The following is a 22,219-nucleotide window of genomic DNA, read 5'->3' as shown; positions in this document are numbered from 1 at the left end:
TGCATTTGCTGTTCCCTCTGCCTGGAACACTTAGCCACCAGATATCTGCATGCTCCCTCACCTCCCTCAGGCTCTGCACACCTCACCTTCATAAAACAATGCTCACCTACTGTCAACTTCTATTCCCTTTTTCCATTTATTTTTCTTCACAGTATTTGTCACCATGTGACTTTGTTGTTGTTGTTAATTTATTTCCCTCTCCCCACTAGAATATAAACTCTATGAGAGCAGACTTTATTTTATATAGGAATTAAGTACATACCTAATTGTGTCCAACTTGCCCTAAAGGAATTAATGAAGAAATTATAATAAACCTGAATTTTGTATTTTAGGGATTTATAATCTAAGACACACTTGGCAAATTATATATATTCACACACACATTAATCTATAAAATGAATGAAATTAAAGTTCTTTCATCATATGAGGCAAATCCAGAAAATAGTGAGAATGATTTCCGAATATCTCCCAGTGAATAACTTTAACATCTTCAAAGTAGAAACCAGGACAGGCAACCTGCTTATTACACTGATGATTATAGTCTGTGACCCATTTTTCTGAAAGGGTTCTTACAGGGGCCCTGGACATTTAAGTTATTGGGAAGCCAAATTACTGTCATAAAGTTGCTTAGTGCACATGAATCGCAACTTGAGGAGGCAGATACTATTTAAAAGTCATTGTAAACGACATGGAGCTTCTAGCCTGAAGTGTCCATCTCCTCTCTAGGGAACCCCTGCAACTGAGATAGGCCAGGGCAGCCTCTCCCTGGACAATGCTGGGCTAGACTGGACTCTGCCTATGTTTCTGGGTTTTCCTTATCTTGCCTTTGTTCCTGTAGCCCTGTTCTCCTGGGCGTAAGGATGGTCTCACCTGGCTCACATACAAATCTGCAGCTCTTCTTCAAGTCTATGAAGATGTCATTGTGATAAATAAAACTCAGATTCACGTAACGTATTCAGCATTTTATAGAAGCTCTTTATCATGCATTTTGTGGGACAAAGGATTCCGAGTAAAAGGAACAGGGGTCCGTGATTTCTTTTTTAATATTAAAAGAGGTTGATCTTCATTCTCAGAAAAGTGAAGATCACTGTCCTGGGCTAGCCATCCACTTCTGTTGTGCTATCCCACCAAACAGGTTAAAATACAATGGATTAGATTTCTGCTAATCACATGTCAGGTCTCACACCACCTTAATCGATGTTGGAGTGTTTCCACAGTTTTGTAGTGTCCTGATTTACGACCTCAGATAGTCAACTACATCGACTACGGATTTGACAAACTAGGTTACTAAAGGTTCATTCAAAGCTCTTGAGAATGTCTAAAGCAAAGGAAATAAGGACGGAAAAGAGATTAATTAGGTTTCTAGAAGGAGGAGTAGGTTTTGAGGTGGAATTTAAGAGAGAGTAGAATTTCAGAGCAGTTTAGGGGCTGCGGAAACAGCCAAAGCACATATGGATGGACCGATAATCCCATTGAGCAGCCCCTAGAATGCATGAGGCTGTTGTAATGTGAGATGAGGCAGATTGAATCCCTGCTGTGAAGGGTTTTCAACGCCAAGCTGAGGCATCACTTTCCTCCGCGGGCTTCGGGGAGCCATCCAAAGTTCTCAGCAGGTGAGTGGCATGACCGGATTGGCCACCGGAATGATGATCCACGTTAGCATTTCTCCGGCGTTCTCTTCTGACCTCCGCCCGCCCCTCAGGCCGGCTTCGCGGTAGGTGGTGGTGGGGCTCTCGGGGAACACGAGACGCGGTAGCGCCGGGGCTGCCAGAGATGCTGCCCCGGCCCGGCTGGAGCCGGCGAGCCGCCGCCGGGCGCTGCACCTGGGCCCGGCCCGCCGCCGATTGGACGGCTGGGGGGAGGGGGAGGGTGACCCGGCTGTATCGCGAGACGAGATTGGCAGCGGCGGGGCCGCATGTGCCCCCGCGCTGGCTTTGTACGCGGAGCCGCCTGCCGGTCCTTTAACAATGGGCGGCGCGAGCGCCCAGGCGCTGGGCCCGAGCTGAGGCCGGCGCTTCGCGGCCGACTCTCCGCAGCATGAGCGGGGCCGGCGTCCCCCGCACAGCAGCGGGGCTGGGGCTGTGAGGGCCGCGGTTCCGGGTAAGGGAGGCCGCCGTGGGGACGGCAGGCCTGGGCTGGGCGCGGGGCACCGGACCCGCCTGGCCCGGCCTTTTGTTCGCCTTTCTGGGGCCGCGCGATCCCGTGCGCTCCTCAGGAAGAGAGGGCGGCGGCCTGGGTGCGCGCCGGGCCCGGCCGGGCCGCGGGGAGGCTCCCGGGGAGGAGGAGCGCCCGGCCGTCTGGCCGCGGGGACCGGAGCCAGGCGGGCATTCGTCTCCGGCTTTCTCCGCGGGGGGGTTTCCCCTCAGGGGGCTGTGACTGGTGTCAGGTCCCGCTGCTCCTCAGGGCCGGTAGGAGAGTTCGGGCCGGGACACGGGGAGCCGAAGCCGGCCCGCCCCCTCCCGCTCTCCCGAGCGCGCCCCCGGTCCGCGCCTTGGGCGCTCCGGCCCGAGTTGGCCGCCTCTTGCCCGGCACCCAGTCGGGCAGTTCCCCAGGTGAGCCAGCTCCCCGGCCTGGGTAGCTCGGGCCTCCCGTGCGGCGTCAGGGAGTTGTTTGGAGCGGTGCTGGTTTTAGGAGAGTCAGGTGAAGATGAACAGCCGCCCAGGGTGGCCTGAGGTCACACCCCTCGGGGACGGGGCGCGAGGGGTCGCGTGGAGGGAGCTGGCCGTGACCGCGTCTGGGTTGTGTCTTCCAGACTGAAGTTGCCGCGTCTGGCCAGGCGCGCCGCCCGGTCCCATGGAGCTGGAGGGGCAGTGGTGGCGGGGACAGCTGGCTGCCGATATTCATCAAGCGCTTCGGTACAAGGTAACCCTGATGTCCTCACTTTTCCGTCCGTGTCTCGTGCCCGTGGGTATGAATCTCGGCCCCCTGGGAAGGCCGTCGCATTCTTTAACTACTATTTTCCTAACCAGAAAAGGCGAGTTTGCTTATTTGCTCGAGGTTAATTAGCTTCTTAGGTTCTTGCCTAGGATGTATCAGAACCTGCAACTAAAGAGGAGGGGGGTGGGGCGTGGTAGTTGGGAGACGGAAGGGACATTCTGATCTTGTTTCCAGGTGGAACATGGATTTGATATTGTATTTCAAAAGAGATGTGCGCTGGCTTTTTATTGGGCAGAGCAACCCTCCTTGTTCTATAGTTGTTGCGCAGCTGTCTGTTATGTCACGTTTGTACACAGATAAATTCCCCAGCCTTCCCACTAACTTGCTGTGAGACTTCGGACAAGTTACTTAATTTTCTGTTTCCCAATTTTCTCATCTGTAAAATGAATAATAATAGAACGTGCTTTTTGGAGCAATTGTGAAAATTAAGTAAGTTAAGACTGTACCTATGCTTAGAACAGTGTTTGGCGTAGTAAGCACTAAGAAAGTGATAACTCTCATTATTCTCCACCCTGGAGACTGCAAGATTTAGGGCTGTTTACAAATCCTTAAGGTAGAAGAAGTTAACTGTTTCTTCCAGCTAATATCAAAGGCAGAAAGTAGATCTAGTATAAAAGATTTTGGGGAAAAAACACACTTTTCTGGCACAATGCAAAGTTTGTGTATTGCTGCTCTTAAGTAACAGTTTTACTCTGTACTGTACGTCACATCTCAGCTAAATGGGTCAGCTCTGCCCCTTTGATAACGAGAAGAGACACCAGATCCAAAATATCTCTAACTTGAAGTAGTTTCACCATGGATAGAGAGAGCCCTTCGTTATGTATAGAAAATGAAAGAAGCAGAACAGCTGACTCTTTAATAAAAAGGATACTGATTGTTGGAAATAAGAGATCCTGGGATGATAATGAACTTGTATCTTGATTTTTTTTAACCAGGTTAAGTAGATTAGAAAACCTAATTCGTACATTGTTATAATTGTATCCTTTTCTAAGGTTTGAGATTTCTAAATGCTACGCATTAATTCTGACATTCAGTCTCTTAGACACACTAAATACACATCAGCCCCTAAGAGGTTGTTTGTACCACAGAAAAGTCTCAGCTGTGGAATGGTTCTCTGGAATGTTGAGAGAGTTACACGTTTTCCACTTTGAAAATTGTCCAGATACTTTTGATTTTTTTTTTTCTTTGGCAGATGTCATCTTTCAGTTTTAAATGTTCTCCTTTTGTGTCAGCTTTTTACCCCTCTAGTATGTGCTGAAATTATTTGATGTTAATGATACTTTTTTTTTGACATGAAACTTAAAAGATGTTTCTTGGTGATTTCCGTCATTTTTGATTCTGATATTTTATGTGTAATTTTAATCCTGAGTAATTGCCTGAATTACTTTTGTCAGTTGAGGTTGAAGGTGGATTTTTTCCCCCAGCAGATTTGTTGAATACTTTTGTATATTAGACTCTGGGGAGGATCCAAGGACTAAGACACAACCCTGTATAAAGTTGCTTACGAACTATGAGAGGACGAGACACTGCAGGGTCTAAAGGAATGCCACTGAAAGGTATCTTGGGCCACCTGTGGCTTGCTACCCTGGGGTTGTCTTTATTTTATCTTTAAGCATGTGTAAGCCACATTTCTTGTGATTTGGCACAATGGCCACGCTTATTAAAAATGTATGTTAATTAGCAAAACTTGAATATATGGAACTGGAGAGACTACTGTTTGTAGTACACTGAAGTCAGGGAAAGTTGAAATGAACTTTTCTCAGAGAAGTTTGTTAATTCCAGATTATTAGTTAGGTGTTTTAGTTGGATAATCATATGCTTATTTATTTATTTAACATATTTGAGTGCCTACAGTGTACAAGGTGCTATGCCAGGTGTTAGAGTGGTAACAGTGAATGAGACAGACATGATCGTTGCCTTTATGGAGTCTAATCTCATAATTCAGAGCATCTGAATTTAAGTCTTCCTTTGGGCAGTTGCCATTTGGACACCATGGAAGATGTTCTATGTTTAGACTCAAGGTTTATGGAAGAATAATTGGTATAAGTAGCATTGTATCTACTAGGGAAGAGTAAAAATTACAACAAATAGAAATCTTCTTCAATCCCAATTGCCAACTATACTGTTTTTGTAAAATACAGTTATCCCCCCCAAAAAAGAAAAACTCTACCAGGCAGCTGTTTTCTTATACCCTTGTGTCGTTGTCTTTTTTTTCTCATTGTTTTGCTGTGTATACTAGGTCTCAGGATGTTTGAGGAAGTATTTTCAAGTCTTTATGACAGATGGGAACAATGTTTGTGAGAAACATTAAGAAAGTATACCTCAGAGTTGTACTTAACACTTGTGAATATTCCTTCTCTGCCTTTATTTCCATCTGGCTGGACAGTTAACTCATTCTGGAAAGGGGATGCCATTTGGGGTGGTGAGCTGATGAGGACTTGAGACTGGAGATGGAGATGACATGTTCTCTCTGTGTGCTTTGGTCCTGTGGGACCCTGAGAAGCAGATCAAACAAGAATCTTCAATTCTAGAGGATCGAGAATAAACATTAGAAAAGGCTCATAAGCTGAGAGAAGCATAGGTCATTTTCTCATGCTTGTATAACTGCATTACCTGTGCAAAGAGAACTAAATCTGACATCCATCTGGTAAGCGCTTGTACTTTATCATTTAAAATAATGTAAAGAGAGTGTATTGGACACATTGTTAAAATTCTCCTAGTGATGGCCTTGCCTTTGTTTTGTCTTCATTTAGGAAAGTTGACATAGTTAAAAATAAAATCCATCAGTGTTTTCTAGCTATGTTTCCCAGTGAGTCTTTACGACCTTGTTCAGGCCTCTTTTACAGAAAGCCAACTCTGGCTTTGTTTTTTCCCAACACCCCACCCCCTGAGCTGGGTTAGATCTCCCTTCTCAGTGTTCGTATAATACCCTGTGATTACTATATTATAATAATTTCTGTATTTTGGTTCACCTGCTAGAGAAAAGCTTCAGACCATTTTCCAGCTTTTATCCCTGGGGTTAGCACAGTGTCTGCTGCATGGGAGATGCTCAATAAATGTCATGTGGTGACAGCAAAGAAAGGTGAAGTTCAAAATTATAGCTCATTTATACTGTTGCAGAGATCTCCAGAAGTGGTAAAGAAGAAAAAAATCCTGGGGGCTGCTTGAGAAATCAGCATGTTCCCTTTATTTAGAGAAGTTAATATTTTTTTCTCTTATCTTCAAAGGGCCAAGCAAGCCTAAGCCAATTTTTTTTCCCTCAGTAGCATTTGTTTATGCTTTTCTTACTTATACAAAAATTTAAAACATAAAATGGTCCATTGGCCTATCTCCCAAGTAACTCCTATTACTATTTTTTTAAAATTTTAAGTGATGCATGTGGTTAAAAAAAATTTTCAGATAGTATAGGAGGGTTTAAAATAAGCTTTCCCCAACAGTCACTATTCCCTGATCCCCTAAGGTTACCACCATCAGTTTTTTTACTGAAAAGATACTCAATAAATTAGTATATCTGCAAATATTATTTTTTTGTTGATATAAGAGGTCATAATATCTCTTTAGTGTTCCGTACCCTCTTCCCACTCCAGCTTCACTCACTTTATCAAATTTTTCCATATCAACACATAAAGGTCTACTGTTCTTTTGTTTTAATGTCCACATTGAATTGATGTCCCATAGTTTATCAGTTCCCTGTTGATGGACATCAAGCTTTTTTTATTTTTAAACAACTAGATACACATGCAGTTGTAAGAAATGATACAGAGAGATCTCCTATACCCTTTACCCAGTTTCCCCCAGTGGTAATATCTTCCAAAACTATAGTACAATTATTACAACCAGGATATTGACATTGATATAGTCAAGACACAGAACGTTTTCTATCACCACAAGGATCTCTTTTATAGCCACACTCTTTTCATTAAAAACTTGATTATAGGGGCCGACCCCGTGGCTGAGTAGGTAAGTTCACACGCTCTGCTTCTGTGGCCTGGGGTTTCGCCAGTTCAGATCCCAGGCGCGGAATAGCACCGCTTATCAAGCCATGCTGAGGCAGCATCCCACATAGCACAACCAGAGGCACTGACAACTAGAATATACAACTATGTACTGGGGGTCTTTGGAGGAGAAGAAAGAAGGAAAAAACCCCACAAAAACAAAAAAGATTGGCAACATATGTTAGCTCAGGTGCCAATCTTTAAAAAAAACCTTTATTATAAAAGTTATCTTTTTATAGCCACAGCCACTTCCCTCCCACCCTCATTCCCCACTTTAACTCCTGACTACCAGTCATCTGTTCATTTCTGTAATTTTGTTTCAAGAATGCTATATAAATGGAATTATACAGTATGTGAGCTTTTGGGATGGGCTCTATTCACTCAGCGTAACTGTCTGGAGATCCACCCAGGTTCTTGGACATCAAACTTTTTTATTCCACTATTTTGCTATTAAAAATAGTGCTGCAAAGGACCTCCTTATATGTAGGGTAAATTCCTAGGCCTAGTGTTGCTATGTTAAAGGATATCTGCAAGCTGCATTTTAAAATATTTATGTTACCTGATTGCCCTCCAAAAGGTTATATCAGTTGTCAACCTGACCAGTAATATGTGGGAGTTCTATTTCCACTCTTGATAGCGTAAACAATAATTAATAAAATGTAAACTGCTAAGTGAAAAACTATGATTCTTTAATTTGGAATTAGATGAGGCATCTTTTTATGTTTTTGGCCCTATTTTATTTTTCCTGTGAACTGTCTGTTCATAATTGTTGCCTTTTTCTTATTGATTTGTAAGAGTTCTCTAAATAATAAAGAAATAGTACTTTGTCCTATGTGTCAGAAATATTTATTAAATTCACCCGTTCTTCTCTGATTTGAAGTGCCACTGTTATCAAATAGGTTCTCCTATCTAAGAAAAAGGAATGTCTTTCCATATTTACAATTCTTCCTTATTCCTTCAAAATTTTAATGTTATCTTCATATAGGGCTAGCATATATAAATTTATTTCTAGGTGTTTTGATTTTTATAGTTACTGTATATGGAATCTCCTATTTCCTAACCAGTTATTAGTATACAGAAAAGCTATTGATTTTTTAAGTTAATTTTGTAAACAGCCACCTGACTGAATTCTTACTGTTTCTTTTTTTTCCTGTTGATTTTTCTTGTTTTTTTCTGGATATAAATTCTATCATCTGAAAAATAATAATTTTGTTCCTGAAAGTGACTTTCAATTCTTGCTTTCCAATAGTTAAACCTTTTCTTTCCTTTTTCTATTTGGATGGGTTAGTATTCACAGAACAATATTAAATAATACTGCAATAGTAGGCCCTTGAATGCTAATCCTTCTATTATTTCACCTCCAACTGAGATGCTGGCTCTTACATTTGAGATTCCTTTAGCTTGCCTCCCACCTTCCCTCCCTTCTTTCATCAGAGAAATACATGTCTATTATTTCTCCCAGGGTCACCTTTGTCCAGATGTTGTTTTGACATCTACCAAGATGATTGTGCCTATTTAACCATCTTTGCATTCCTGGGAGGTACTACAATTGATGATGTATTCTTTGGATACATTACTAAATTACGTTGGCTAATACTTGATCTAAAATTTTATATCTTATTAAGTTTGATGTGTAACTTCCATTTTTTTTGTTTATTGTTGTAAAATGTGCACAACATAAAATTTACCATTTAAACCATTTTGAGGGTACAGTTCACCGACATTAGGTGCAGTCACCGTGTGCTATCATCACCACTGTCCATCTTCAGAACTTTTTCATCTTCCCAAACTGAAACTCCATATCCATTAAACAGTAACTCCTCATTTTCCTTGCCCTTCAGCCCCTAGTAACCACAATTCTACTCTTTGTCTCTATGACTTTGACCATTCTAGGTATCACATAGAAGTGGAATCACACAATAGTTGTTTTTTTGTGTCTGGCTTATTTCGCATAGCATACTGTTTTTTAAGGTTCATCCGTGTTGTAGCATATATCAGTTCATTTCTTTTTAAAGCTCAATAATATTCCATTGTAGGTATATACCACATTTAGTTTATCCATTCATTCACTGATGGACACTTAGGTTTTTTGTTTCCACCTTTTGGCTATTACGAGGAATGCTGCTATGAACAGGGATGTACAAGTATCTTAGTCCCTACTTTCAGTTCTTTTGGGTATATACCTACGAGTGGAATTGCTGGATCATATGGTGATTCTATGTTTAATTTTTTCTAGGAATTGGTACTATTATTCATAGTAGCTGCATGATTTTATATTCCCACCAATACACAGGGGTTCCAATTTCTCCACATCCTTGTCAATACTTATTTTCTGTTTTCTGTTTTGAGAATAGCAATCCTAATGGATGTGAAGTGGTATCTCATAATGAGTTTGATTTGCATTTCTCTAATGATTAGTGATGTTGAGCATCTTTATATGTGCTTATTGGCCATTTGTTTATCTTCTTTGGAGAAATGTTTATACAAGTTCTTTGCCCAATTTTCAATTGCCTTGTTTGTTTTTTGTTGTTGAGTTATATATATAAAAGAGTTCTTTATATAATCTGGATATTAACTCCTTATCAAATATGTGATTTGCGAGTCTTTTCTCCCATTCTGTGGGTTGCCTTTTCACTCTGTTGATATTGTCCTTTGATGCACAAAAGTTTTTAATTTTGATGAGGTCTAATTTCTCCATTTTTCTTTCTTTCTTTTTTTTGCCTACGCTTTCAGGGTCATATCCGTGTTACTTCCTTCTATTGTGATACCTGTCGAGTTTAGTATTGGTATTATGCTGACCTCATAAAATGAATTTAGAACTTTTCTGTCTTTCTCTATGCTCTGGAAATACTTTAATAGTATAGAAATTTTTTAATTCTTAGACAATGAGCTCATATAGTTCTGAGATTGAACAGTGACAATGGGAAAAATTTTAGGTGTATGAAAGGATGGTGGCAAAGGAGAGATCATAAAACTGCTGAAAGGGAAACATGATTAGAAGATGCTAGTGGCTGAATACTAGTCTCTACCTTCCACATCCCTGCAAGCCTGATATAGTATGTGACACAGGAGGAACCTATCTACTTATCTGTTGCCTTCTAACCAAAAGCTTTGGTTGGGATGTTTTTCTGAAAACATTACGTAGGAAAAACAGGATTCCCTTATTAAAAATCTTTCTGGAATATATCCAGTAATGCAGGAAACACCTTGGCCATGTCAGAGGTAGTTAAGAATAAGGAGAAAAGTTTGGTTTTAAATTTTAGATACCACTTATTATTCTTCCACTCAGCTTTTTCATTTTTGTGTTTCACTCAATAAAAGTGTGTTTTAGGCACTTTTAACACTAATATATTAGGAAAAAATGTCATCTTAGCATTGTGGGAATACTTCTCTTACAGGCTATTTAGACTAAATGCTGTTCCTCTTGATTTAGGAGCTGAAGTTGCCCTCCTACAAAGGCCAGTCCCCTCAACTAAGTCTCAGAAGGTATTTTGCTGATTTGATTGCCATTGTGAGCAATCGCTTCACACTTTGCCCTTCTGCCCGACATCTTGCTGTCTATTTGCTGGACCTGTTTATGGATCGGTATGACATCTCTATCCAGCAGCTGCATTTAGTTGCACTTTCCTGTCTGCTTCTAGCAAGTAAGTATGAATGATCTACATGACCGGGAATTTCCATTGTTTATAATAAAATAAATTTATGTAGAACTCAGTGAAATATTACCAAATTCCATTCATTCCAGTTTACTAGTATCAGAAAGTTTATGTTGAAAGTGCTTCTTGGCACAATAATTCTTAACCAGACATTAAAAAGTGGCTCTGGAGTCCTTTATAAACATTATGCGCCTAAGCCATACATACTGAAGATTCTGATACAACTCCCTAGGCTACTCCAGATCTACTGATTCAGAATCTACATCATGAAGCCTGGGTATTTTTTAACTTTTCAAAAGTTCCAGGGGGCTGGCCCCGTGGCTGAGTGGTTAAGTTCGCACACTCCGCTGTAGGCGGCCCAGTGTTTCGTTGGTTTGAATCCTGGGTATGGACATGGCACTGCTCATCAGATCACGCTGAGGCAGGATCTCACATGCTACAACTAGAAGGACCCACAACGAAGAATATACAACTACGTACCGGGGGACTTTGGGGAGAAAAAGGAAAAAAATAAAATCTTTAAAAAAAAAAAGTTCCAAAGGTGATTCTGAGGTACCCTTCCAATTGAGAACCACTGCCTGAAAGCAGCAGTTCTCAACCAGGAGCATTTGTGCCACCCAGGGGATACTTGTCAATGTGTGGAGACAGTTTGTGTTGTTGTCACAACCTGAGAGGATGCTATTAGCATCTAGTGACTAGAGGCCTGGCATGCTGCTAAACATCTACAGTACCCAGGACAGCCCCCCGCTCAGCAAAGAATTATCTGGCCCAAAATGTCAATGTAGCTGAGGTTGAGAAACTGTCTAAAAGGTATCGTACTCTTGTATTGTTAGAATACCTTCTACTGACTATGTAATGAGTTGGCTTAATGAACTGAAGGTTCACGTGCAACTGCTACAAATGTGAAAACCTTTGCTTATGCCTTAGGCACAACTATGAAGTAGGCTGCAAGGTAGAATCTGATATAACCATATTTGTTCCCCAATGCAGAATGTTCTGTTCACCCTTTTGGTGCCTCTATCTCTTAACGTCTTCCTCCAACTCATTTCGTCATTTGTTAGTACCCTAACTGAAGAAAAAGAGGGTGAGTAAAGGGATTGAACTTGAGTTTTTCTTTTTTTAGTAATGTGAAAAGGTTGTATTTGGTATTGAATCCATTATGTAGTTTTTATATTATTCATGTCATTACAATAGAAATTTAAGCCCCACTTCCAAGTAGTATGTAGAAATAGCTACTGCTTTCACCTCTAACCCCCACTTGAGGATATGGGATCCAGTGTTGCTGCTGTTAAGGAACATTCTGCCTACATCCTGCCATCAGAGTTCTTTCTAAAACACCTTTGTGCTTTGACTGCAATAAACCTAAAACCAAATGCAGGCTGTGTGAGGTCATTTGTGGTACTAATCTCTTCTCAGATTTTCTTTTCCTACCCTTATTCTTCCTTTGATCTGATGACTTCAACTACATACTTTGTCTCCTTGAAGTCTTTTTGTAAGTTATTTTAAATTCTTTGTAGACCAGGCTGAATATAAATAAACACAGCCCCAGTGATGATTTCCCACTGCTTGTGGGTTAAGGTAGAAACTTGTTAATGTAACATTTAGAACATTTCATCTGGACCCGCCACCTTTCCAGTCTCATCTTCCAACCCTATCCATGTGCACCTTGAGCCAAATTCTTATCAGAATACTATCTATTTCCTGAAAATCTACATTTCTCCTTTAATCTGTTGTCCTCTAAGATCCAGACACATTGCCTGCTCCTCTTCCCCCCAACCTGAAAGCCAGCGAGGTAATGTTTGTACATTTATAATTAACCTTTAATTTAACCTTTAACTAAGGTTTCATTCTCATAAGCAATCATGTATACTATTCTGTATGTGTTTCATCACTGACTGTGAAGCCCTTTGTGGTTTAATAGTTTGCATAGGATTGGAAAAACCCGTACTTGACACATCAGATGTGTGAGAATCTACATGGAATGGCTTCTTGTTATCTTACAGAATGTTAGTTTTTTATAGGATCAGTTTATAGTAGAGAGACACTGGAAATCAGATATGCAAGTTAAGTTATTTTAAAAACTTGGGATCATTAATAAAAAATAATTTTTTGCCTTCTGTGGCTATCACTGTCCTACTACTACCAAGCCCCAGCTGCTCTACGCCTGCAATTCTTAAAGTGTGGTGTGGGCCAAGAGGGAGACTCCTCTTGGTAGACAGTGAAATTATGAGTGATGCATAGTCAGTTCATAGGCTGACTTACATATGTGACTAAAGTTTACTTACTAGTAACAATGAATTAGGGGTTACTTAACTAGATATTCATAAACAACATGTTACTAACAAAGTCCACTGAGGACTCTAGTTGAATAATCTGATAAGAATTCTGACCACCATGCAGTGCTTGGCATTGGTGCCAACTTCCTGTAATTTCCACTGTTTGGGGAAAGGTTACTTTATTTGTGTACCATCTTAGGTTGGTTGGGATGGAGTTTTCAATTGTTCATGTTTTTAAATTATCTATTACTGTTAGTTTAAGGTCTTGATCAGAGTATTTTATTGAAGATTATTTGATTTAATCTATGTGGTAATATGTAATTACTTTTGGCTCATTCTCCAGGAACTAGGCTTTAGGATTTGTATTTACTGTGGTCCAGATATGAATTGTTTATCATGCATTACCGAAAGAGTCAGATACCTCCTCTCTTTGTTCTGTTGACATCCCCTGACCCTTCTTTCCCTGAGAGAAAAGAATTGCTTTTACATTGTTCTTTTCCCACCGGAGAATGGGACAGTGTGAGACAGGTATCTCCCAGGGTCTCAGCCCCACCCAAGTAGGCAGTGGTCAAGAATTCAAGCTATCAGATCTATACTAGGATCAGGAGTCAAAGAGGCTGCCCCTTAGCAGCTGGCTGCAGTCTCTCCTCCCTCCAGTCTGTAACTTTACTACAACAGAAGTGCTTAGGATGCTTATAAACTGGTAGTCTGTTTTCAGTAGCTGATGTCTGTTTTAAATTTGTGGAGTTCATTCTAGTGTTTCTCACATTCTTACACTCTATCTTCTTATGTTTGGATACCAATGGCAGCTCTCCAATTAGTTATTATAAACTTTATTCAAATAATGCTTCTCTCCTCACAGAATGATTGAACTCTGTATGTCCCCCTCCCCCACCTGCTCCCTACTTTGGGATGGGCAGCCTGCTGTATAAAAGTGAAGAACAGCTTACAGCTGATAGGACTGAGTGACAGTTGGATTCCAGATATTAAACAGGTTGGGAGGTTGTTGGTAGTTTGGCCAAAGATGGAGCACAGCTTGTAAGTTCCAGGTACTAATGTGTATCCAGCTGCCTGAGTGTCTACACTATTAGCGGTAGGAAGAAAGGACTTGGAGATTATCTCTGATTGGAGAGTGGTGTGTAGTGTTGTAGAGTGGGGATTGTAGTGATGGATTTCCTAGGTTTGACTCTCTTGTCAGCAATATGAATTTCAACAACCCTTGAGTCTCGGATTACTTCTCTATAAAATAGAGACACTTATCTTACAAAGTTGTTTGGAGGATCATGTAGGGTAGTATGCTTAAAAGCACATAGGAAATTGAAACATAAAAGCATCATAATGATTAATTCCTCCATAAGCTAGTCTGTAATCTTTAGTCTGGCTTTCTACTCCTAAAGGTTCTGCTCATTCCAGAAAAGACTGATTTATCCTGGGAAATTCTAAAATTCACCTCTTTGACGTGTATACCCTGGCTCCCTTGGCTTCTGTGATCAGCAGTGAACTTGGGGAGCATAGAAGAGATGGAAGCAATCTTGGAAATAGGGCTTTTTATAATTTGCTCAAGGTCTTATGTAACTAAGAAATGATTTTAGAGTCAAGATGAAGCCAAAAATGAGATTGTGGGCTTTTAGCAATAAAAATTTGGGATAAGTTCTTGTTTCTCCTTGCTTACCAATACTAGGTTGACAAAGCTTTTTACTTTACTATCTGATAGGTGAAAAATTCTGTCTCACAGTTGATTTTATTTACTTCTCAACTTTTAATGAGAATAGAACCTGTTTTTTCTATGACTTGCCTCTTCCTGTTCCTTACCCATTTTTCTATTACACTGATAGTGTTACAAATTTGTGAGAATTTTAAGGATGACTTTTTTCCTACTTCGTAATAAAAGAATAGAATGTGGGTTGGCAGAGCTCAAACTGACATCTGATCCTTGCCCTACTAGCACATACCTGCCGTTTACTGCTGGCTTTGAAAATGAGCTGGTTTCCACGTCTGATGTGAACATTTCCTATAAAGGAAAGACAACCTGATGTTTTGTTTCTGTGGCTTCTAATACTTTATTTTCTGGGAAGCAGATGTGAATTTTCTGTGCCCTTATTTCCTGTTTGGAGCCTTTATCAATATAATCACATGGCTTCTGGTATTTCCTTTCAATTGAAGAAACTGATTTGTGTGATCTGTATGTGGTATTGTGGATAAGTAGATTTAAAATACCCATGCACATATGTTCAGCACAACAAAAACTATGGATATGAATGCAGCTATTCATTGACACTGTCACACATTTTAAAATCCTTTATGATCCATGCATCCGAGTATTTATATCACTGTATGATGAAAGAGTTCCAAAAAACTTAAACCTGAATTGAAATCCCAAGTATGGTTATTTACGCATATGCAGGTTATTTTTAACTTTGCAGATCAAGATGCAAAGCCTTTCACACTTGTAATAGCCAAATACTTTATAAACATAGAAACCCCATAGATGCTTAACAATATAGAAGTCCTATCTGTTCTGGTAGTTGTTGCCCCCATATAACCCAGTGCAATTCTTTGGTCTAGAAGTGCAGCTTTGGAAATTCAAACAAACTTGTGCCCTCCATTTTTAGTTTGGCTCAACTTATTTGACTTTAAATTAATTGGCCAACCTCACTACCTTGGTTTCTTGAGCTGTGAAATTGTTCATAGAATTTTGTTTTTGATGTTGAAAGTTTCAAGGAGATAATATGAAATGTCCTTGATCCTTGAATTAAACAGTGAATTATGGTGTATTAATTTCTTCAAAGGAATTTCAAGCATGATATAAATAAACTCATTAATTTTTATATGTTCCTTTGAAGTGTACTGTCAGTATTGCTGCTGCTACACAAATGCAGGGCACTTTGAAAGCCTTAATGATTCTTTAAGAGGGACTGAAGTAAATTCCTAGGTCATTTTCCTTCTGAAAAATTCCACTCTTATACTGAGAACAGCGGGCTCCTCTCCTATATTTTTACACAGTGATGATGCTGGATAACTATGTCATAAAGACCACTTTAATGCTTTCATCCGTATCTGCTACTGGCAAAACTTGTGAAATTCATCTTTATGTGATTTGAATTGGGAAGGGCTATCTAGATTCTTGAAAAGTCTGAATTATGTAAGGTTTTTTTGGATCAACTCCTACCTGCAGTAATATTTAGTTAAGACTGGTTTAGATCTAAAGAAGTTCAAAATTTTTGGAGCAAGAGAGAAATTCTGAGCTTCTTAGGGCTTAAACTCTTTTTAAGGTCATGAGCTTAGAGTCTCCTAGCATAGGAGACAAAACCTTCTACCCCAGTTTCCCCTTCCTCAGCAGAGACCAAGGTAGTCACCAGTGCTTTTCCCCAGCCCTAAGGCAGGCCGGCTTGAACAAACTCCACTGGCTCCAGTACACAGACCATCTGGGCTGAGCGACCCTGGCCACTACCATTTGTTCTAGTGACTTCAATGTGGTGTAAACCCATACTTCCGGAAGACATTCATAGAGAAACTTGTCTGCTTTCTACTGATTTGGCAGTCTTTCTGGCTCCTCTCCAACAAAATATTTTTAAATGGATAAAATAAAATTATAAGATTTCCAAGGAAACCAAATATATTAAAACAGTTGTCAAAATAGTAAAACAAATTTTTTTATATAGTAATATGGAACATATTCTAACAACTGTAATTTTGAACAAGTATAAAAGCAATTGTGAGAAATCTATAATTGTAATATGACTGTATTAAATCTCAACATAAAATAGAACATAATAGTAGGAGGCAGAAGGCTTTAGTTATAATTTCCCTTTGTCTGTGGGCTACCACAGAACAAAGACCCAAAGAGACTTGAAGACAACTCTTTGGTTCTGTTACTACAACTGGAAAATCATAATAGTACTTGATAGTTTTAATTTTCTGCAGCCATAAGTTCTAGAAATACCTAAAATGAATGATTTATATATAGTAAGATTCTTGCTTGGAAATGAAAGTGTCAGATGGTACATAATATAGAAAAATGATTCTGGGTTGGAGAGGGAATTTTGTTCCTCAGCTGTACATATGGATGAGTATTTGCTGAAAAGAAGTTAATGCCTTCAAATAATGAAGTTCGGCCATCAGATCGTCTTTACTCCTATTCTGCTTTGAGTTAAGGGGATATAAAAGTGGGTATAAAGTATCCTCTCCCTCCTTTTTTGTAACAGACTTAGTGCGGAAATCAGAAGAAAAGGGATAGGTTCTTTTTAGGGATAGGGAATGAGAGTGCTTGTGTTAGATATTCACCCAGTTTTTTCCTCCTAATCTATCTGTGAATTGAGATTGTGCTGAAAATATGCCATGATGAAAGACATGAAGCTTAGCTATTTTTGATTTCAGATAACTCTGTGACAGTAAATTCTGTAAACTTTCTTCTATTCTAAAATAAAATAATTTCTTCTACCATACACCCCCAAAAAGAAATTTCCTGAAAAGATTTAGCTGGTGAGATTTGAGAGATATGTTCATTGGCACATAATTTTTGTTACACATTAAGACATAGATAAAAATGTTTACATGTTTCTTTTTTTTTTAGGGGGAGGGTAAAGGGTGGGAGGCAGAGGCACTGGGAAAGAAAACATGCAAATACGAGAACCATAAGAGTTCTGGCACAAGTGTAGCTGCCCAAGGTAGGGGAAAGAATGTCTTTGGATCTAAATCTTTGCAATAAGACAACAAATCCCATTTAAGTGACTAGACCTATAATGATCACTTGCCTAATATTTTCCCTCTCTGTTTTTTTTTCCCCCTTTAAAGGTAAATTTGAAGAAAAAGAAGATAGTGTGCCTAAGCTGGAGCAGCTCAACAGCCTGGGTTGTATGACTAATATGAATTTAGTATTAACGAAACAAAATTTGCTACATATGGAACTACTATTATTAGAAACCTTTCAGTGGAACCTCTGCCTTCCAACAGCCGCCCATTTCATCGAGTACTATCTCTCCGAAGCAGTACACGAAACGGATCTTCATGATGGCTGGCCAATGATTTGCTTGGAAAAAACTAAACTCTACATGGCCAAGTATGCAGATTACTTCCTGGAAGTATCTTTACAAGGTGAGTTGTTGTGGATGCTAGTAAGTGATTTTTGAGCTTGTGACTTGTATATTCTGTTGCTTAAGTTCATTTCTGATGTCTCCACAGATTATGCCTTTCTAAATTATGCACCTTCTTTAGTAGCTGCTGCATGTGTGGCTTCTTCAAGGATTATACTTCGTCTTTCTCCAACGTGGCCTACAAGACTGCATCGTCTTACTGCTTACTCCTGGGATTTCTTAGTGCAGTGCATTGAACGGCTATTGATGTAAGCCTCATTGTTCTTGTGTTTGTAATTTCTCATTAATATTTTTCTTCATGTATAAGGTTCCTAAAAACAACTCAAAAGCACAGAGCTTTTAGGATATTTGCTCTGACAGCTGCTAGTTACCATGAACTCTATGAGTAGTACTTGGCAGAAGGGGACCCCCTTTTGGCTGTTACACAGTTAGAGGTTGTCATTGTTGGTATGATTCTGGGTACATGATAAGGATTCTGGTACATGTGAGCCCATAACTCTGAGATCAGTCCAGGCAAGTCTTGCCCCATTCCCCATTTCCACTTTGAATTGTGGGGCCACCAGGATGTCAGCAAAGTGGCAGCTGCATTTAAGTGCTCATTTTGGATATATACGCCAAGCTGGAAATAGTCCTCACAGTTACCAGCAGCCAGTTCCCAAAGTTTGTACCAAAGGAAGGAGCTTTTAGAAGGATGAATGAAATCTCACCATTGTTGAAATTACGGTCGCAGTGACTGCTACCTAGGCAGTGGGGCAATCCATGGAGTCAGCTGTTAGTTAAGAAGTTGCCGGGGTGGGGCTGGCCCAGTAGCACAGCGGTTAAGTTTGCACGTTCCACTTCAGTGGCCTGGGGTTCGCCGGTTTGGATCCTGGGTGCGGAGATGGCACTGCTTGGCAAGCCATGCTGTGGCAGGTGTCCCACATATAAAGTAGAGGAAGATGGGCACAGATGTTGGCTCAGGGCCAGTCTTCTCAGCAAAAAGAGGAGGATTGGCAGCAGTTAGCTCAGGGCTAATCCTCCTCAAAAAAAAAAAAAATTGGAGGTGGTGTATGACTTTCTTGCAAATTCTTCTTAAGTAATGTTATTGATAGTTTCCTTTCTCTCCATGTTGTAGTGCTCATGATAATGATGTGAAAGAAGCAAACAAACAGAGAGGACAGGCAGGACCTCAGCCAGCACAACTAAGTGTGTTCCAGACAGCCTCCCAGCCCTCGCGGCCAGTTCACTTTCAGCAACCTCAGTATCTCCATCAGACGCATCAGACCTCACTGCAGTATCGCCATCCTGTATCGGAACAACCAGGCTGTCAGCAGATTGTATCTACCACACACACCTCATCTTACACACTACAGACGTGTCCTGCTGGCTTCCAAACCAGTGTTCAGGGCCTTGGGCATGTGCAGACTGGTGTTGGGATGTCACTGGCAATACCAGTAGAAGTTAAGCCCTGTCTGAATGTTTCTTATAACCGGAGTTATCAGATAAATGAACATTACCCATGCATTACTCCATGCTTTGAAAGGTGATTTTATGCGAAGTTAATACCTGACCCAGACTGTTTGTGACTTGAAGCTCTGGGGCAAGCTTTTTGTAAACTTCTCTTCGAAAGGAAAGGGATCTAAGTTACATCAGAACTCTTCAGATACCAGCACCAGGAAGATGGAATATCCCTTTCGATGCACCATGAATACCTGGGAGGACTAAGCAAACACTTTCTGTGTGTATGTCAAATCCTGTCAAAACAAATCCCTGTTTGACAAAAATTTTCAAGCCCCAGCTGATGGTCCAAATATTTCAAAAATATTCAATACTACAGAAAATCTGGACAGACTCCAATTCACTATTTTGAGATTTGACCTGTGGTGGGCTCTGCCTAATGTTGGCTTATATGTCAGAGACTAATGTTTATCTGTGGACTTGCCAAACAGTCTTTTTATGAAGGAAAGTTACAGTATTAATTTTTGAAGAGATCTTTTTTTATTCTGCAGTTTTGAGTTATATTTTTGATCTACAAATGAATTTTTGACTAAGTTTAAACTCATGAATTGCTATGCTATACCAATCTGTGCAGTAAAAAAATTTTTTTTAGATGATTCTATATAACTTCCTATCAGACAGTATAGGCATCTGGATTTATGTACTAAAAATTAAGGGTGGATTAGATGTCTTGTCTTAAAGTCGTGGTCATAAATTTTTGTTGTTTTTTTCCCCCTAAGTGATCAACCTCAATTGTTTAGAATTAAAACACATTTAACTCAGGGAATTTGTACTACTTGGAAACACTTAACTGTAACGCAACATGCTTTGGGAATGTTATAGTATGAACTACCTTTATAACATAGGTTAAAATACTCCTGCTAGGATGTATTTTCAAATGAGAACCTAATTGTAGCTTAGAATGAATGAATTGGTGGTTCCTATCATTCATAATACATATATAGGTTTTGCATTTCTCAGTGCAATCAATGATTTATACTCAGATTTGATATTACTCTAAAAACTTTTACCAAGAGCAGGCATAACTAAAATGTCAGTACCAGAATAAAGTCCTGTGAGTTTATTTTGAAGTGGAATGTGGCCAGGGTAGTTCCAGGTTGTGCTAGAGCAGCACTTTGTTACGTGGAAGACAGGTTTTATAAGCAACTTTTGAATCCAGATAGTGGAAGCAGGCAAAAGTGCTGATGACTAAATTTCAGTAGTTACTTTCATGAGATTGGCCCCAGAATGGCCCTGGGACATTTCACTGCACTGGGAATGAGTGAAAACAGCAATAGTAAGTCGCTACAGCAAGGGCAATTTGGGAGATAAAGAGATTGGAGGGAATAAACTTAAAAAGAAAAAAAAATCATTGTAATAACTGAAACTGTATCCATTGTGCTCTTATCTGTGGGAGAAGAGAGATGTGGTGGAGGGAAGCTTTCTGATTGAACAGTTAGTAAGGTGTGTCTTTTTGTTGGTGTTTTTTTAAAGATAGCACTTGAATAGAAGGGAAACTGCATGGCAGGTATGTGCCTGCCACAATATGCATTGAAGACAAACATATTATTATAAAGTTGTTGTGGGTATGCAGCAGGAGTCTCAGTAATCAAGCCAATGGCTTTCGTTAGGAAGGGAAGGGACTCAACACAGTGATGGACCGATCCAGATGACTCCAGTGGATGAATGCGGGTGGGTGCTTCTGCCAGTGAGAATTCTTAGAGAATGTCCTTTCCTTAAAAGAAAGATAACTTTTATAATTAGAATACATAGGGCATGATGTGGATTTATTAGTCTGGTAGATAAAACCACTCAGGTGAGAACACTCACTCATGGCAGTTTTCAGACATGAAAATTGTTTTCTGAAAGTATCACTTTTCCTCTTTACAGAAGGCTGCTAATTGGATTTTGGTAGTTCTTACCTCAAGTGAACTTGAATTATTTGGGGGAAAGTGGGTTCAAAAGAGACTGTGTCTTTCACATTCACATCCAGAACCCAGCAACCTGGAGTCCAATTTTCAGTATTTTAACTACCTCAATAATACTATGAATGTAAGATACTGGGATAGAGATCCCAACTTGAAACAACAGCCGGTGCCTATGGTAATTTAATGTCTTGTCAGATGCTTTTATTGATTGGTTTAAATGTCATTCTTGTTATAGAAGAATATGCCTTTTAAAAAAACCTTGTAATAACACTTTCCCAGTTTATATTTAAAAAAGCTAAAGAACACTGGATTAATTTTGAAGGGGGTAAAATAAAATAAATAATTGGTTACTATTGCTGCATACCCAGGGTGGGGTGGGATGGGGTGGTCGGAGAACCAGAACTATTTTTAAAGCATTAGGTTTCAATATAAATACAACTCACAACTGCTAGCTTTGGGGGATGGGGGTGGGAGGAATTGTGTGGGTTTTGTTTTGTTTAATTTATTGATTAGTCTTTAAAGTAGGTCTTTTTTGGGGTTTTTTTTTTTTTTTGAGATTACCGGACCATCACTAAATGTGTACTGTGAAGAGATTAATGATATGTATAAAGGGCTTTACCAAAGTCCACTAAATAAACACTACTCAAGTACAGACTGCAAACCAAAATGTATCTGTGTTATGACATTAATTGCAAATAGCGAGTATGGTGCTAAAGTCTACACCAATGGAATTAGATGAGTGCTATGCACTTAATTTTAAAATAAAACTAGTTTTCAGTAAAATGGTTTTGGTGTTTTGTTTTAAATATAAATTTGATGTAGATTTGCAGCTTCATTGAACCATATCATAGAAATCAG

General features: G+C 39.7%; 1 protein-coding gene and 1 long non-coding RNA gene across 5 annotated transcripts in view; one reads left to right on the top strand and one right to left on the bottom strand.

Annotated features, from left to right (window-relative positions):
- Nucleotides 1-1,749: 1,749 nt before the first annotated feature.
- CCNJ (cyclin J) lies at nucleotides 1,750-22,144 on the top strand. 2 transcript variants are annotated; one of them, XM_070560551.1, is made up of 6 exons: nucleotides 1,750-2,100; nucleotides 2,753-2,862; nucleotides 10,366-10,576; nucleotides 17,659-17,958; nucleotides 18,046-18,205; nucleotides 19,072-22,144. In XM_070560551.1, exons 2-6 carry the CDS (start codon nucleotides 2,794-2,796, stop codon nucleotides 19,481-19,483), a joined length of 1,152 nt encoding a protein of 383 aa, XP_070416652.1. In that variant the 5' UTR covers nucleotides 1,750-2,100; nucleotides 2,753-2,793; the 3' UTR covers nucleotides 19,484-22,144. The 2 variants fall into 2 exon arrangements, with proteins under 2 accessions (XP_070416652.1, XP_070416661.1); XM_070560560.1 differs by having other exon boundaries at nucleotides 1,883-2,100; nucleotides 18,082-18,205.
- LOC103552057 (uncharacterized) overlaps nucleotides 5,282-22,219 on the bottom strand; it is a 41,151-nt gene continuing 24,213 nt past the window's right edge. The window contains exon 4 of one of the 3 annotated variants that reach the window (XR_011523036.1): nucleotides 5,282-5,464. This is a non-coding gene — a long non-coding RNA (uncharacterized lncRNA). Of the gene's footprint in view, nucleotides 5,465-17,347; nucleotides 19,242-22,219 lie in introns of those variants that run through there. The other 2 variants (XR_011523040.1, XR_011523045.1) reach the window with 2 other exon arrangements.

Source organism: Equus przewalskii, chromosome 1, assembly GCF_037783145.1.
Source record: "Equus przewalskii isolate Varuska chromosome 1, EquPr2, whole genome shotgun sequence".
Classification (NCBI taxonomy): Eukaryota; Metazoa; Chordata; class Mammalia; order Perissodactyla; family Equidae; genus Equus; species Equus przewalskii.
This window is presented reverse-complemented; position numbering and strand designations above follow the sequence as displayed.

Bases quoted from the DNA above. Each gene is read 5' to 3' on its own strand.
- CCNJ (XM_070560551.1), top strand. From the start codon at position 2,794: ATGGAGCTGGAGGGGCAGTGGTGGCGGGGACAGCTGGCTGCCGATATT. The intron at 2,863-10,365 runs GTAACCCTGATG...CTCTTGATTTAG, and splicing joins ATCAAGCGCTTCGGTACAAG to GAGCTGAAGTTGCCCTCCTA. The intron at 18,206-19,071 runs GTAAGCCTCATT...TCCATGTTGTAG, and splicing joins TGCATTGAACGGCTATTGAT to TGCTCATGATAATGATGTGA.